Source organism: Pipistrellus kuhlii, unplaced genomic scaffold, assembly GCF_014108245.1.
Source record: "Pipistrellus kuhlii isolate mPipKuh1 unplaced genomic scaffold, mPipKuh1.p scaffold_m20_p_11, whole genome shotgun sequence".
In the NCBI taxonomy this organism is placed as follows: Eukaryota; Metazoa; Chordata; class Mammalia; order Chiroptera; family Vespertilionidae; genus Pipistrellus; species Pipistrellus kuhlii.
Window position 1 is genome coordinate 47,736,118 of NW_023425416.1, and position 16,727 is coordinate 47,752,844.

General features: G+C 41.3%; 3 protein-coding genes across 5 annotated transcripts in view; 2 read left to right on the plus strand and 1 right to left on the minus strand.

Moving 5' to 3' along the window:
* The first annotated feature begins 216 nt into the window (after nucleotides 1–216).
* ZNF502 (zinc finger protein 502) lies at nucleotides 217–7,410 on the plus strand. Of its 2 annotated transcripts, none has more exons than XM_045579481.1 (2): nucleotides 217–327; nucleotides 5,630–7,410. In XM_045579481.1, the coding sequence occupies exon 2, from the start codon at nucleotides 5,711–5,713 to the stop codon at nucleotides 7,202–7,204; it is 1,494 nt and encodes a 497-aa protein (XP_045435437.1). In that variant the 5' UTR covers nucleotides 217–327; nucleotides 5,630–5,710; the 3' UTR covers nucleotides 7,205–7,410. The 2 variants fall into 2 exon arrangements, with proteins under 2 accessions (XP_045435437.1, XP_045435438.1); XM_045579482.1 differs by lacking the exon at nucleotides 217–327 and adding an exon at nucleotides 4,300–5,120.
* Nucleotides 7,411–12,097: 4,687 nt separating this feature from the next.
* Nucleotides 12,098–16,152, minus strand: KIAA1143 (KIAA1143 ortholog). The gene is made up of 3 exons (XM_036432050.2): nucleotides 15,989–16,152; nucleotides 13,073–13,217; nucleotides 12,098–12,422 (listed from the first exon to the last, which is right to left on the minus strand). Exons 1-3 carry the CDS (start codon nucleotides 16,094–16,096, stop codon nucleotides 12,211–12,213), a joined length of 465 nt encoding a protein of 154 aa, XP_036287943.1. The 5' UTR covers nucleotides 16,097–16,152; the 3' UTR covers nucleotides 12,098–12,210.
* A 43-nt stretch (nucleotides 16,153–16,195) lies between these two features.
* The window catches only part of KIF15 (kinesin family member 15), a 45,330-nt gene continuing 44,798 nt past the window's right edge, over nucleotides 16,196–16,727 (plus strand). For both annotated transcript variants that reach the window (XM_045579480.1, XM_036432036.2), the window contains exon 1: nucleotides 16,196–16,373. Coding sequence is in view for 1 of the 2 variants with exons in the window: in XM_036432036.2 (XP_036287929.1) it covers nucleotides 16,355–16,373 (19 nt within the window). In the remaining variant the exon portion in view is untranslated. The remainder of the gene's footprint in view (nucleotides 16,374–16,727) is intronic.

The window sequence follows — 16,727 nt, forward strand, 5'->3', positions numbered from 1 at the left end:
GCCTCCTACCCAGCGCCCTGCCCGCCCTAACGCCCCAGCTACAGTTTTCTGAGGCGCGAGGAGGTCACTGTTCCGGGACAACGTGGTGTTTAATGGGATATTAGGACGCGGGTGGGTTTGGAGGGAAACAGGTCCGAATTCCCGTCTTTAAGGCTCCCGCTTCCTAGAGGAGCAGCTCAGAGATGCGCGAGGGGGAGGGGCGTCGCGGGACCGCTGGTGACGCACTTCCGGCCGCGCCACTGCCCTTCCGGCCGAGGCACCGTTCTCCGCCCCCGGAAGGCTGGCCTCCTGGGACCGCGGTAACCGCCCCAGGGCGCTCCGGCCACGGTGAGCGGCGGGGCCCAGGGATGGGGCACAGCGGGCGGTGGGCCGGAGGGGGATAGCGGAGCATTGGCTGCCCGCGTGCGGCCCCAGCTCCCGGCGGCCTCGGTGCTGTTCTCACGGCCCCGGGCCCGGCCCCAGCCCCAGCCCCAGCCCCGAGGAGACGCTTGAGAAGATGGAGGGAATGGACGCAGGATTGAGTGATAGATAAATGATCGGAAACAACCCCTGGTCTGGGTCTGGATACCACCTACTCTCCCCAGGCAGTCCTGCAGCTCAGAAGCTTTGTAGGGACCGTCGAATAGGAGAGGGCAAATAGCGCTAAACCTAGCGGTGGAGAGTGCCCAGACCTTGGTTATGTAGTTCATGGGGATACAGAGGCTGTTGGTTGATCTCCAAAGTTAGACTGTTAGTAATCGTTGCCTTCCTTTCTTTGCGAGGCTCAGTTGACAGATTGTATGTTACAGCAGGTATGCAGACGTCAATGTCTTCCATCAAAATTTTGCAGTCTGGCTGTTGCCAAATATTACGCAGAATTCAGGGACGGGGTCACGAAATGAGTGATGTCGGAGTCTGCCAAATGAGAAGATACTTGCAGATTGTGTGTGTGTGTATGCGCGTGTGTGCACGCAGATTTTTGTGACACTTGTGCTTATTTATTTAACCTTCTCAACAACTTATCTGTGGTGTTGAAAGAGTAGATTGAGGTACAGAGAATAGATAACTTGCTAGTAAGTGACCGAAAGCAGCAGAGATAGATCCATTGTGAATATGGATAGCAGCCTTGGTGAATATCACTTTGGCCAACTGACACATTCAAGAAGGGCTTCAGAGAAGAAAGAGTACATGTAAGTGTGGTCTTATTGGATAAATTGTGGTTTCAATTTCTTGAAAAAAGCCACCTGGCTTGCCCAGAACAAGTCAGCTAATTATTGAGGGGATGAAGAGGTGGCAGTGAGGAGAAAGCTTACAAGGTAGACGGTGAAGCCCACTCCCAATTACTTTATTCCCCCACATTTTAATATTTCTAATATCAGAATGAGCCTTTACAATCTGTACTTATACCATAATTTAGTTGGTAGTGATTTTTCATTTTCTTAGTAACACTCAGTTACTAAGACTCAGTGGCATGAAATCTGACTTGGATTCTCTGGGCCTGCAGCAGCAAAGGCAGAGAACACTGACAAAGTAGGGAAGTCAAGGTATCACTCCATGAAAGCCAGCAGAGTCCTCTCCAGTATTGCCTCTAAGAGTCCTGATGTGTTTCTGTAGCCATGTAGATTCCCAATTACCTTTACCAGGAGGAAATATTTAAAGCTTCTTTCCTTTTACCTTTCAGTACAATACCATCTAACCCCAAGTCTGGATTCAAAGAGTCTTTTAGCATCTTAAAATCACAAACACTCAGATTGTTCCACACTAGGCATTTGTGGAAACACCTGTACATTCCTTTCTCAGGAATTTACCCACCAGGGAGTAAGTAATCTGTGGTCCATGTTTTTGTATAAATAAATAAATAAATAAATAGTTTTTAAAATCCTCATCAGAGAGAGAGGGATTGGTTGCCTTGCATAACAGGCTGAGGATCAAACCTGCAACCAAGATACGTACCCTTGATGGAGCACAGGCCAATGCTCTAGCCACTGTCACACCAGCCAGGACTAAAATGATTTATTAAAGCAGCTAAGTTCATTTGTTTACATATTTCTACTTCAGTTTTCAGACTGTAAAGGCAAAGTTGAATGGTGACAGGCCATATAACCTGTTTAGCACAGGAAGACTAAAAGATGTACTTTATAGTCCTTTTCAGAAAAAGTTGGCAGTTTGACAGAAACAAACTGCTGACAGCTATGATGATTCACAGTTGGAAGGGAGTATTGTCTCCAAGCTGTCTTCTCCATAGGCCTTAGGATCAAACATCATAATAACTCAACTCCTGTTGAGTGCTCACATTGTGGCAGATTGCCATAAATGTTTTACATTTATTAAGTCATTTTGTCTAGGATTTACAGAATGTTAGACCTAGAAGGACTCATGTATATTATTTGTCACTTTTTTCAGTTAAATAGCCTATCATGTAGGCCCAGTTACATGGGCTATGAGAGAGCAAAGTTTCCTGACTTCTACTCCAAACTACTTTAATCTTACTCTGAATGGGAGGCCAATACCATATCCATTGGATGTACCTTTTGTTTTTGTTTTATGGTGAGATGTGCCATTTTCAAAAGAATGATTTCTCTGACTATAAAAGTAATGAATGCATGTTTATTTTAGGAAAAGTGAAATATGTAAGAAAGTTTAAAGGACAAAGTAAACTAACCTATTAAATGTCCTAGAGATCAGTGTGTAATCATTTGGCAAGTTTTCTTCTGTCCTTTGTGTGTGTGTTTTGTAAATATCTGTGTATTAATAATAGTTTCTCTTTATTGAATGCTTACTAATTTGGGTATATGTGTGCATATTTTTTTACTGTTTGCATCCTATTCTAATATATTGTATTTTCCCATGAACAGCCTTTAAAAACATGATTTATAATAGTTTGAAAATGTCATATTTATATGACTTGTGTTTTTTGCCTGTTTTTTACAGTTATAGTAAAAGGATGGTTGTTGTACATAAATCTTTGTCCTTCTCTCTATTTTTCACTTTTCTTCTCATTAGAAGAGTTGTTTATTTTTATAGAAATACTTTTATTTATTTTTTTTAGGAATACTTTCAAATATTGCAAAAAGATAGGCATTTAATAAAAATTTTACTATAATCTTATTCCTCAGAGATGATCATGGTTAACAGTGATACATATTGTTAGAGACGTAAGTTAGTTTTTTAAAAATATATATATATATATTTTCTACCAAGTGGAAGTACTATAATTTGCTAGGCTTCAGGGTCTCATCAATATAAAATTGTATCTCCTACAACATTGCAGAGCTCTTTTCTTTAATTTTCTTTTCTTTTCTCCTTTTTAGCAGTTAATAAAGGGATTCAGTTATTTTCCTCTCTGGAAAGTTACTTCTCTATGAGAATGTTCTAATAGTGGAATTAGTGGGTCAAACAATATAGGCATTTTCATTACATATACCCATGACTTTGAGCATCTTCTGAGATCCACTGCAAGTGTTGTATACACATAATGAGTATTCTTATCTTAGTTCATATACCCACAAAATGGTGATCACTGTGTCACAATTGCAAATGAATCTACAACTTTAAGATCTGACACATATTGCCAAATTACCTTTAGGAAGATGGTACCAGTTTACATTCCCACCGGTGATGTGTGAGAAACTTCCTTCCCCTGCACCTTTACTAGACTTAAGTTTTTTTGTTTTGTTTTGTTTTTAATATATTTTATTGATTTACAGAGAGGAAGGAAGAGGAAGAGAGAGTCAGAAACATGGATGAGAGAGAAACATCAATTAGCTGCCTCCTGCATACCCCCTACTGGGGATGTGCCTGCAACCAAGGTACATGCCCTTGACCAGAATCAAACCTGGGACCCTTCAGTCCACACGCCAGTGCTCTATCCACTGACCCAAACCGGTTAGGGCTAGACTTAAGTTTTAGCATTAAAAACATTTCAATTTAGCCTTGGCTGGTTTGGCTCATTGAATGGAGCGAAGGTTCCCAGGTTAGATCCTGGTCAAGGGCACATGCCTGGGCTGTAGGCTCCATCCCCAGTGAGGGACGAGCAGGAGGCAGCTAATCAATGATTTTCCCACATCATTGATGTTTCTATCTCTCCCTTTTCCTTCCTTTTGAAATCAATAAGAATATATTTTTTAAAAAAGATTTCATTTTAAAATAAAAATTGATTCTTTAACCTTGCTGGTTTGGCTCAGTACATAGACTGAAGTGTCTCAGGTTTGATTCTGGTCAAAGACATGTATCTTAGTTGCAGTCCTGAGAGGTCCACAGTACTAACCTGATTACGTATTTAACCAGGGACATCCTATTTTTTATGACTCTGAGCTGTCAAATATATATATATATATATATCTGTTTTCCTTGAAATCCTGCCAATTGTACTTCTCTTGTCAAGGTTATATGAAGAGAGATTTTTGGATAAGCTTTTGGATTTTTGACATTCCAAACATGAGAAACTATTACTTTTTTGAACTTTTATAAGTAAAAAAATTACTTTACAAAATGTTTTATTTAAACTGAAGCCCTTTAAAAAATATATCTTTTATTCATTTCAGAAAGGAAGGAAGAGGGAGAGATTGCCCCGACCAGGAATTGAACCATGACTTCCTTGTTCAGAGGTCAATGCACAATCGATGAGCAATCCTGGCAGGGCTGGATTAGACTAATGCATAAGCCTTATTGTGACTCCCAAATAACTTCTTATTTTATTAATTGACTTTTCATATAAATTATTGTGTAGGGCAGCAGATACATATTAATTTGAATATTCCTATCCATTTCTTATTTATTTGTATAAATAATATTCTTAATTATCAATCACTTGAGTATTTGATATAATATCATTCTGTCTAGCTTCTTAGAGAATTGACAAATGGTGTTTGTGAACTTAGAATGATAATAGCCAATCCTGATTTTTCCGATGCTGTCACATTGCTTACCTAACAAATTTTGTGTGAGTCATTAGATAGTCTCCCTAGGCAACATCTCGTTCTCACTTTTATTTACTAACAGTGATATCCCATCTCCGCCTGTTTCCCCTGTGAGCAGGGCTTCCAGTTTTTCAACCTTGAAGTGTTTTATAATTAAAGCAAGGAAAAGATTTGTGGGTGTTGAATATGCTGAACAGAGATATTGGAAAAAGATTTGTCCATGTGAGTTAGCAAGGTACAACCAATGGGAAAAGCAGCAGGGCTTTGGAAATTTTACAAGAGAAACTGAGTGAATCTCAGGTGATAAAATGACCATCTTTTTATGGTTGTTGGGGGGTAGAAATGGGGACAGCTTTTCCCCTGTACTTATTTTATCTCTTTCATTTCCAGGATTTGCCATTTTACATTCTCCCGCTATCCTCCATTTTTTAAATATAAAACATCCATATTTCCTGTCTTGCCCTAATCATTAGCTTGTTGTTGCTTGTTATTTTCCCCTTATCTCCAATGTTTCTGCTTCTCTCACTCTCTAGATGTGTGTAGCTGCCTTTTCCATGGAATTCCTAATGAATGGTGATCACTTTATCCTGATAAAAATCTCTTCTACCACTTGCAACTTTGAATTACTTGTCCCATTCACTTCTTACTGAGACCTGCAAAGTTAGGTCTCAGAACTTCAAGGGCCTTCACTTTGCCATATATAAGAGATTGATTCTGATGGTTTCTTTCAGGTTGGGTGAACAAGTATGCTCCAGAGCAGGAAGTCTCTGAAGTTGAGTCACCAGGAACAGTAGGAAACAGACTCCAAGAGGATGAACCCCCGGGATTCTACATTTGAAGAAAAACAAGCATGTGAGAGCATGAAGGAAAACTCTCCTGAAGAGGTGCCCAGGTCATGCTTTTTCCAGGAAGGAGGTTTGGGGGGAATAACTTGCATCCGAAAGGAAGCACTTCCTAAAATGATGAGCCAAGAATATAATTTTGAGAAGGGGTTACTTTTGACCTCAAGCTTTATTACTCATCTTAGGGTTTCTACAGAAGAAAGTCTACATCGGTGGAAGACAAGTAGCAAACACACCAATGAGATTTCAAACCAAAGTAAATGCTCAACCCTCTCCACTTGGAAAATGTCTTGGAAATGTAACGAGTGTGGAATAGCATTTACTCAGAGCTCATCCCTTACTCAACATCAGAGAATGCATACTAGAGAGAGACCCTATGTATGTGAGGATTGTGGGAAAGCCTTTAGTTGTAGTTCAATCCTTGTCCAGCATCAAAGAATTCACACTGGAGTGAAACCATACAGATGTGAGCAGTGTGGGCAAACATTTTGTTGTCGATCATTTCTTACTCAGCATCAAAGAATCCACACTAGAGAGAAACCTTATAAATGTAATGAATGTGGGAATTCCTTCCGCAATCAGTCACATCTCACTGAACATCAGAGAATTCACACTGGAGAGAAACCTTATAAATGTAATAGATGTGAGAAGGCATTCAATCAGAACACACACCTCATTCATCATCAGAGAATCCACACTGGAGAGAAACCTTACTCATGCAATGAATGTGGTTCTTCGTTTCGTAAACACTCAAATCTTACACAACATCAGAGAATTCACACGGGGGGAAAACCCCACAAATGTGATGAATGTGGGAAAACTTTTCAAACAAAGGCAAACCTTTCTCAGCATCAGAGAATTCATACTGGAGAGAAACCTTATAAATGTAAGGAATGTGGAAAAGCTTTTTGTCAGAGTCCATCCCTTATTAAACACCTGCGAATTCATACTGGAGAGAAACCTTATAAATGTAAAGAATGTGGCAAAGCTTTTACTCAGAGTACCCCACTCACCAAACATCAAAGAATTCACACAGGGGAGAGACCCTACAAATGCAGTGAATGTGGGAAAGCTTTCATTCAGAGCATTTGTCTTATTCGGCATCAGAGAAGTCACACTGGAGAAAAACCTTATAAATGCAAGGAATGTGGGAAGGGGTTCAATCAGAATTCCTGCCTCACACAACATATGAGAATTCACACTGGAGAGAAGCCCTATAAATGTAAAGAATGTGGGAAAGCCTTTGCTCATAGCTCATCTCTTACTGAACATCATAGAACTCACACTGGTGAGAAGCTCTTTAAATGTAGTGAGTGTGAGAAAACCTTCCGCAAGTATGCACACCTTAGTGAACATTTCAGGATTCACACTGGTGAGAAGCCTTATGAATGCATTAAATGTGGAAAATTCTTCCGACATAGTTCAGTGCTTTTCAGACATCAGAAACTTCACAGTGGTGAATGAACCTTGTATTAGGTAATGGCAGTTTCTCAAGAAATAGTGGCTAGGAATCTGGCTGAGGAGTGGGGGCAGGTATAGTTCCTGGAAGGAAGGATAAAATAGTCTTAAATACTGCCCGCATAAGAGTATTTCCAGAAATATATGTGGGGATTGGAGAATGCAGATCTATTCCAGGTGCACATCTGGGAGTACAGGGTAGAAAGGAAGTTCCTGCTAGGCACTAATGGGTTTGGCTCAGTGGATAGAGCATCGGCCTGCGGACTGAAGGGTCCCAGGTTCAATTCCAGTCAAGGGCATGTACCTTGGTTGTAGGCACATCCCCAGTAGGGGGTGTGTAGGAGGCAGCTGATCGATGTTTCTAACTCTCTATCCCTCTCCCTACTCTGTAGAAAGGAAGTTCCTGCTTTTGAGATAAATCCTTGCTGAATGCCATTCCGCTCTTCTCATGTGACTCATATCTTGAGGTGCCATTTGTTAAGTTAGTGTTTGTCTTTCCCTTACTACACTCACCTATCTTCCCAAAGTATCATATATGTTCACTCACCAGTTGGCTTAAATGCTTTTCCAAACACTGTCAATTTTGAAAGTGGCAGCATTTTGTTGTAATGCTAAGTTGCCTCCAGATTTGAGGCAGCTGTAACCATGTTACTGTATGGGGAGCTGCTCAACCTGTGGAAATGGTCCCATAAAGGGGAGACAGAAACAAGTGAAAGATGATCCATATTCATTTACCAATAAGGAGGTATGCCCCAAGAATGGGTGATCTCAACATATATGTTGGTATGAAGGCTTTTATCAGAATGAGGGAGATCTTTTCTGAAATAGGTCAAGAGAAACTTGAGTGATGTCAGTTTCTGGGAAGGGAGTCATATTTGCTGAGAAGGCCATAGGGATGAAGGCCTTCCGTCCCAGAGGAAGAGTTGCTTATCCAGGATGGAAATGGCTTGTGCTTGGCTGGTGACCATAAGAAGCCGCAGAGCAGGAAACCTGCCTAGGCCTGAGCAAGCCATCAGTGTACCACTGCCTTAGATGAGTAAACCTTTCTCTTGAGCCTATAAATTTGGCTGGGTTATTGGTTCTCAGGGAATTGGGGAGAGGAATCCACTAAGATTAACAGTGTCCAAGCCAAGAGGGACTCGGTTTGTTTGCCTTTAAGAAGGAGAAAGCATTAGTGAAGAAGGAAGACAGCTTTCCAGATGGGCTGGAGTTGTGGGATGTTGCACCAGAGCTGAGAGTGTTGGTCACTAGTTGAGAGGGCTAGGTTTCATGTAATTATGCCACTGGTGGTATAATACAGATTTGTTAGATCTCAGGTTTTTCTAATTTTATTGGGCATATCTTGTCCTGGACAGGAGTATTTAGGGAAATATTTTTCATGTGCTTCATTGGGAAAGTCTAGAGAGGATGAAGACCTCTTTTTCAAATTCCTGAAAATAAAAATATCACAGGTTACCACTGACTGATATTTTATTGAGACATAGAGTATATTTTTCTCTCATTCCCCAGTCCCTTGCAGGTTCTTTATCAAATTTATTTGACATTTAATCCATCTATTCAATCTCTTACGTATTCGTTTCCTATGGCTGTTGTAAAAATTATCACAAGCTTGGTGGCTTAGAACAGAAATGCAGCCCTGACTTGTTTGGCTCAATGGATAGAGCATCAGCCTGCAGACTGAAGGACACCAGATTCAGTTCCAGTCAAGGGCGTGTGCCTTGGTTTGCGGGCACATCCCCAGTGGGAGGTGTGTAGAAGGCAGCTGATGGGTGTATCTTTCTCATCAATATTTCTAACTCTATCCCTCTCCCTTCCTCTCTGTAAAAAAAAAATCAATGAAAAAGAACAGAAATTTGAAATCCGCTCCTTTAGGTGAAATCCGGGTGCTGGCAGGGTTGTACTCCCTCTGAAGACTTTAGGAGCTGTCCCTTCTTCCAGCTTCCTGTGATTGCTGGCATTCTTTGGCTTGTAGCTACATCATTCCAGTCTCTGCCTGTCTTCACATTGCCTTAGCTAATCTTCCTCTACCTAATGGCTTTTAGATAATCCTATCTTGAGAGACTTAACCACACAGAAGATAACATCTACAGGTTCCAGGGAGTAAGACCTATCTCTTTGGAGGCTGTCATCCAGCCCACTGCAACTTATTACTGTGGAATTGGCCAAACGGTGATTTTTTATTTCTATCACTCCTTTTCTCTCACTTATTTAATAGTTTATTTGTAGCCATAAAAAATTTTATTCTGAATTGCAAGCTATCATTTATTTTCTCTTTTAAATAGTTCCAGATCTGGCCATTGGTGATTAATGTCCTACCAGAAAGACTTATCCCTTCTTCTCCATTTATGTCCTTTTAACATGTGCCCATTATTCTTTGAGCACCATCTAACTTTTAAAAATATATATGTATTTATTTATTTCAGAGAGGAAGGGAGAATGAGAGAGAAACATCAATGAGAGAGAATCATTGATCAACTGTCCCCTGCACGCCCCCTACTGGGACTCGAGCCTACAACCTGGGCATGCACCCTTGGCCAGAATCGAACCTGGGACCCTTCAGCCCACAGGCCAATGCTTTATCGACTGAGCCAAACTGGCTAGGGCACCATCTTTTGGGCACAAGATAATTCTAGGCTTCTATCTCTGTCTCCACTCTGGAATCACACTATTAGCCTACTTGTCTAGCCCTAGTCATAAGATCCATTCATGAGGAGCAATGGGGACAGGTCACAAGGAAGATTAGGCTCTCTTCTCTGCCCCCAAACTCACCTTTTTCTCAGCAAAACAGATCCTGCAGTTAACAGAACCCACTGTTCTTAGAAAGCAGTTTACAGAAGGTGAAGCAATTTTGATAAGGCTGCTCAGCAATCTCACAGGCTACTGTATCTTGGCCTTTCATCGTAAAATGTGCTTCCTGGCTGTTAACTCTTACCACTATATTGTTAGAAATATTACCTATGGTAAAAACTTCATCAATAGAATGAAATTCAAGATTTAAGACCTTTTTAATAGTCTCTCATACTATTTGTTTAAATTTTCAATTTTCAGATTCACTAGGCAATGGCTGAGAATTTGCATTTTTAAGTTCCCAAGATGTGCTGATGCCAACAGTCTAGGATCCACACTTGAGGAACCACTGGTGTATTAAAAAACAAAAACATGTTAAGGAAACACTCTCAAACTACATTTGTAATCCTCTCAATATGCTAGGTATTGTTCTGGGTCCCGAGGATATAGTGATAAGTCAAATCCTTGCCCTCAAGATTCCAACCTTGATACTAAGACATTAAAATTTATAGTAATTAAAAGTGTGACGTTAGTACAAGAGTAGATATAGCAATGATTTGGATTAGAAAAATACTTGGGTTTATAAAGTGAATCTACATTAAAGACCGTATTACAGAATGGCTTCAGGTCTAAGTTGTACAATTTAGACACAATTGGGCTTCCTAGCCCACTCACACGAATCACTTTTGAATCTTCTTTACACTAGATCTTAAAAATGGGGAAAAGATAGATGTGGCACCAAATTCATATTATGGACGCTCTGAAATTCTTTATTCATGATGGGTGTCTGGTGAAGGATGGGATCTAGACAAGTCCCCAGTTTTGGCTGACACACAGTAACGAGGAAAATGGTTAGGCTATTAGGCATGATCTTGAAAGGCTCTCACTTTACTGTGCTCTCCTTTCCTATTCCCCCAAATGAGTAATCTCTTGTTCAGGTGGTCTTTCAAGTGAGAAAGAAACACGTGGTTCTAGGACAATTTATTCGAGAAAAGAAGTATACCAAAATAACTTCCAGAGGGAACAAAGTTTAAAATGTAAAAAATAAAAACAAAGAACAAGAGAATACAAGTGATTCTTTATCTGATAGAGGCTGAGAAACAAAGAACAACAGAAAGGATTGATAGATTACATAATTTACAAATTAGTAGTAAAAACATGACTGTACTAATGGGAAATGAACAAAAAGTTAATTGGACAAAGAAATACAAAATGGTTTGTTAAATATGAAAAACAATTTAGCCTCCCTTGTTAATCAAAGAAAGTGTCAATTAAATTTAACTATTAAACACCATTTTCAATATATCAAATTGACAAAAATGAAAAGTCTGGGTCCAGCCCATGCAGGTGCACTGTTATGGATGAGGCAAGTGGGCGCCTGTAGATGTTAAATGAATAAAATGGTAAAAACCTCTCTAGAAAGCAATTTGAAAATAAGCTTCAAAAGCTTTAAGAATATTCAAATACTTTTCACAATAGATGTAAATCAAACCATTATGTAGTATGCCTTAAACTTTTATAGTAATGTCAATTATTTCTCAATAAAACTGGACAAAGGTTCATGCTTGCCAAATCTGTCCTTTTGTATCAAAAAACCTAGTAGCTTTATTAAGCAGACTTCCATTTGTCTCTCTTTAGTTTTACCAGCTAGTCACCACCATGTTATACATCAGATCCTAATTTGTACCAAGATCATTTGTATTAGATCCTTACTTGTACAAGACCCACTTGTATCTCATAACTTGCCAGAACTGTCACAGAGCAACCCTTAGCAGGAGCTGGGAAGTATTCTTGACTATCCACATTACCATTTCCCCACCCAAAGTGGGGTTTTGCTAGATGAAGAGGCAGTAGGGGATCTGTTTAATACAAAATACTCTGTCGTTATTACTGACCTAGAAAAAACAATATAATGTAACTGAGAAATTAAAGAGACACAATACAATCACAATATAATTTCTGTTAAAAAATATAACTTACATATATACACCCCCCCAAGGGAATAAACAAAGTGTTAATAATATAGTTAATATCTACAAAGTTTGCATTTCAAGTCAAAAGGGGTATTAAAGGGTGGACATAGTTTTTTATCTTACTAAAATTTTTCCCCCTGTATTTTATAACTTTTCTAGAATGCACTTGTATTATCTTTATAATAGGAAAAAAAAGATTATTTTTAAAAATCCCATATGCTTTAAAAACTAAGTCCAAAATGTTTATACTCATTAATTTTCGTCTTCACTGTCAAAAGAAAGGAGGCTACTGTTTTTTACTTGTTTTTGTGTGTTCTTTTTAACTGAGTCCTGCTGATTTATTTCATCTTCACTTGTCTTTTTCTTTTTTGAGCTTGCTGTTAAACCTGAATATTTTTCATTCGGGGAACGCTTCACTGGTTTTCGATACATGATTCTTCCATCAGCTGAAGCTGGCTCTTCATCTGCAGTAAAAACAAAGTTGAAGATTCTTTTCCTCTTATTATATTGACTTTATTGGAGAGTCAAATGGCAAGAAAAATCCTGTACTGTATTTAAGGAAATCCTATAATCAGTTAGCCTGGTCATCTCTACTGCCTCTCGGCTCTATGGGATAAGACCTGCAGTCCCTTACTAAGTGCTTCCTGAAGTAGTCTATAATATTGCTAGTCCTTAATTTATTACAATCAGGCTGTATTGTTAACTATTTTGAAAAGTGACTGTATGGCATTCCATCATTTTCTCCTAAAGCAATGTAATAGTTATGAATAAAGAAAAAATTTATTACACAGCATACCACACGTCAGGTATTAAACAGATCTCTGTTGCTTAGTTTGTGAACCTAACCACCTATTTTTTTAAAAAGCAGAATGTTTTTCCTTAAACTTATACTTAGTCCTCATAACAACCCAATAAGGTAGGTATTGACCCATTTCACTGATGAGATAACTGAAGTTGAGGTGAAATATCGTCTTCAAGGTTACATATCTGTAAGTGTTAAAGCTAACGTTTGAAAGTAGGACTATCCTCCAAACACACCATACTATTATATAAAGTAACTTCATACTCCAGGCTCCTTAAATTGTTTGAAAAAGCAGAATCCTTTCAGACTTACCTGCTTTGGCAGCCTTTATTTCTGCTTTGATTTTCATGACATCTTCAGCTGACAGGTCTCCCTTTTTTAAAACCACCACTTGGGGCTGTTCATCTTCTTTGTCACTGTGATCACCATCTTCATCTGGGAGCTGAGGCTGGATTCTCTAGGGGAAAACACGAACATGACTTGTTGGTCCCTGACCCCAAACCCAAAACAATCACTGGAACTGCTAAAGTGAGAAGGGGAACTTCATTGACTAAATGTGTTTGGCAATAAATTTTCTACTCAGAAACCTAACCTCTCAGGCAGGGAAGAGGACTGGCTGCCAGCTACCCTGGGGTGACTATCCAATGGGATCAGTTCCCATGGCAGCAGGACCCGAGCTTGCAGTTCCCCGTGTCAGAGCCTCTGCTTCACGTGCTGCCAGGGTTCCCAGCCTGCTCAGGGCAGTGCTAACCCACTTCTGCTCTTCACCAACCCTTTCACCTCCATCTCTTCCCAAAGTGTGACAAAAAGTAAGCAGACACTTCCAAGCACAGAAAGCTTGGTAAAAGTAAAAGTAAAAGCTTTCTCTCAGCTTTGCTCATCTCTCTTCCCAACAGCTTGTGTAGAGGTCTCCTATCAGCTGTTTTCTAAATGTGTGAAATTATGGAGGAATATGAAATATTTTGTGCTTTTCTTTTTAAATTATGAAATTACTTGGGCACATCACCAGTGGAGGATATGCAGAAGGCAGCTGATCGATGTTTCTCATCAATGTTTCTTACTCTCAATCTCTCTCCCTTTCTCTCCGTAAAAAATCAACAAAATATATTTTTTTAAAAAATAAATTACTTGATAAGTCCATTCTCTTTATTTTTTTAAGTCCATTCTCTTTAATGATATCCATTCACTAATGATTCATTAGTTTTACCCATTTGTCTCTGAAAGGTTCCAAAAAATGACTACAAACAAGTAGGCAGTTAGTACTGTTAGCCAAGAAAATGGAAACGTGAAATGAGATCATTCCTGGTGTTCACTGGATTGAGAATCATTAATTCTGATGTTTTGTTTATGCAACTGACTGGAAAACAAGAGAAATCGTCTAAGGAACAATGGCAGCAACCCTTAAAACTGTTCAAAGTCACTCCTGAATTAACTCTCAAGAAGTCGAGTAAGATGATTTAGAACTCAATTATAAAATGAACTCTTTCCTTGTTTTTGTTAACAGATCACTAGGATGACGGTTATATTGCCAAACAAATAAATGATGGATTTGGTTTCACAAACACAGGAACATGGGGTATCTCTTTAAGGAAAAGTCTGCTGATTCCATAAGCCCAAATCACTGGTATTCATTGGAAAGCTTTTCCCTCCAGAGTTCTAAGATATCATTCCAAACTGTAATCTAAGATATCATTCCAAACTGTAACCATAAAGGTGTTAACTTAAAATTGAAGTGCAAAATGATATGAGTTATTACAGATGAAATGGACACAGTGAACAACAGGAGGAATATCTGTGGGAGGTCCTAGTGATGATCTCAAGCAAACAATAAAATTAGGTCTCATTTTTTGCACAGCTGAATCCGTGTCCTAACCTCATCCTCTTTGCTGTCATCACTACTTTTGGTCCTAGGGATCAGCCACTTCCTGATGATGTTATCGCTAACCAAAAATGGGTCCTTGTTGCAAATGAATAGTCTATATGGCCTCACCTCAATCAGCCCCTCAATCCCCTCTACATACATTCCATAATTCACCATCTCTACACTTTTGCCCATGCTGTACCTTCCATCCCTACCTGCTGACCTATTCATACTCAAGATTTAATCTAAATACCCCCTCCTCCCAGAAACTTGGCCTGATGACAAGCGTCGTCATTTAACCAATGTAACTTGTCACCCTCTATGTTATACGAGGCACTGTGCTAGGTGGTAGGAAAAAACAGTGATGTGAGATATTAATTTAGAGGGTTTGATTTGATAGTGAAAATACACAGGGGATCAAGTAAGTTAAATGCAAAATGATATGAGTTATTACAGATGCAATGGACACAGTGAAGAACAGAGGAGGAGTATCTGTGGGGAGCTTCAAAAACCTTCACAGAGGCAGTGACCTCTGAACGCAGAGATGAGGCAGGCAGAAGGTGTTTAAGAATATGCCATCTGGAGATGCCATCTCTTTGTCCTTTCAGAGCCTGGCATAACGCCTGGGTTTTAGCACATACTCACTGGATTGAGTCATTTCACATGAATCCGTCTGTCTCTTTTACTAAGCTCTAAGGGACTTGAGGGTTAGTCTTAGTGCAAGTGCTAGACACAAAGTGCCAAGAAGTTATTGCTCCACATATCCACTAAGCATAATGGTCTCTTCCCGTCAGGTAGGGCAGGACTTGGTGTGAACCAGGTAGGGGTGAAGCCTGGGAGGGCTCAAAAGTTGATTCCCACGATTTCATCCCTAAATTATTCAGATCCTAAAATATTCAGATGTTGCTTTTGATATATTTATAAACAACAAAGCATAGGAATACATTCCTCCAAAAATGTTCCAGACTCCAGGCCTAAGACATCAGGCCTTCTGACCCAGTGGCCTCCGTTTATCTGGAAAACAGGACGGCACTACCATCCACCGTGCTAACTTTTGAGTTTGGGGATAAGCGAGCGAGACAGGAGAGGCAGGAAAGGGATCTTTCTTAACCATCCACCGAGGACGAGGCGCTTTACCTGCGTCAAGTCACTTTCGAGAACGGAGCAGGCACTCTGAAAACGACAGAGAGGTTCCTGGGCACAGGGGGCTGCAGTCGTTTGACCAGCATGGGGTCCGGGGCCCACTCAGATGGAGGGCCGGGCGCGGGTGCGAGGAGTGACCGGTCAGTGCCTGGACTCTAAGAATAAGCAGCAGCCGGAAGTGGCGGGCGGGCCGCGTTTCCGCGCCGCGACTGGCGCGGGCTCACCTTGGTCTCTACGGTGGGCCCTTCCCGGTAGCCGACCTGTTCCTTGAAGCGGGCCAGGAAGGCCGGCTCGGCGGGCCGCACGTAAGACACCTGGTTCCGCTTGCTCATGGCCGCTCCGGGGAAACAGCGGCGCCCTGGGACGGTCCGGAGTCTGCGCAGAGGCGACGGCGCACATCTGTGACGTCACACGTCCCCGCCTCCTGCGTGCGGCCGGCAACATGGCGACGTAGGTGTTTACGTCAACGTCTTCCCTGGGCGCCAAATTCAAACCCGCGGACATCTTGAACGAGCGGAATCCGGGTTCGCTGCGCGCCCGGAGCCGGGGGGACCCCTGCATCGGTCTCGGGGTTCAGAGGAGAGGGCGCCATGGCGCCCGGCTCCAAATGTAAGTATGGCGCCCGCTCCGCTGCCCCGTCCCCGCCCCCAAACACAGCGGGGAGAGGACGCCGCCCCTGGGGTCCGGCTGAACGGCGGGAGGCCTTTGGCATCGCTGTCCCTCAGAGACCCTGAAGGAATGGCCTTTCCCTCTCGTCTGTGCGGGGGACGGGCGCGGTGCACGCTGCGGGCCCGCACGGTGCTGGGCCCCGGGGACGGTGTCCGCTTGGAGCGGGGTCCGCTCTGCCGTCCTCACTCCGGTTCCGTGGCTGGGCCCTTCCTGTGTGCCACCCGGGCTGCCTCTCTCGGGACCCCGGCCCGAGGGCCGGTCCTGCTGTCACCACCTTCTGCATATTTGCACGCG

Excerpts from the sequence above, each read along its gene's own strand:
- ZNF502 (XM_045579481.1), top strand. The coding sequence starts at position 5,711 with ATGAACCCCCGGGATTCTACATTTGAAGAAAAACAAGCATGTGAGAGC.
- KIAA1143 (XM_036432050.2), bottom strand. The coding sequence starts at position 16,096 with ATGAGCAAGCGGAACCAGGTGTCTTACGTGCGGCCCGCCGAGCCGGCC. Across the intron at positions 13,218-15,988 it reads GGCCCACCGTAGAGACCAAG|AGAATCCAGCCTCAGCTCCC; the intron begins GTGAGCCCGCGC and ends GTTTTCCCCTAG. Across the intron at positions 12,423-13,072 it reads AATAAAGGCTGCCAAAGCAG|ATGAAGAGCCAGCTTCAGCT; the intron begins GTAAGTCTGAAA and ends TTTTTACTGCAG.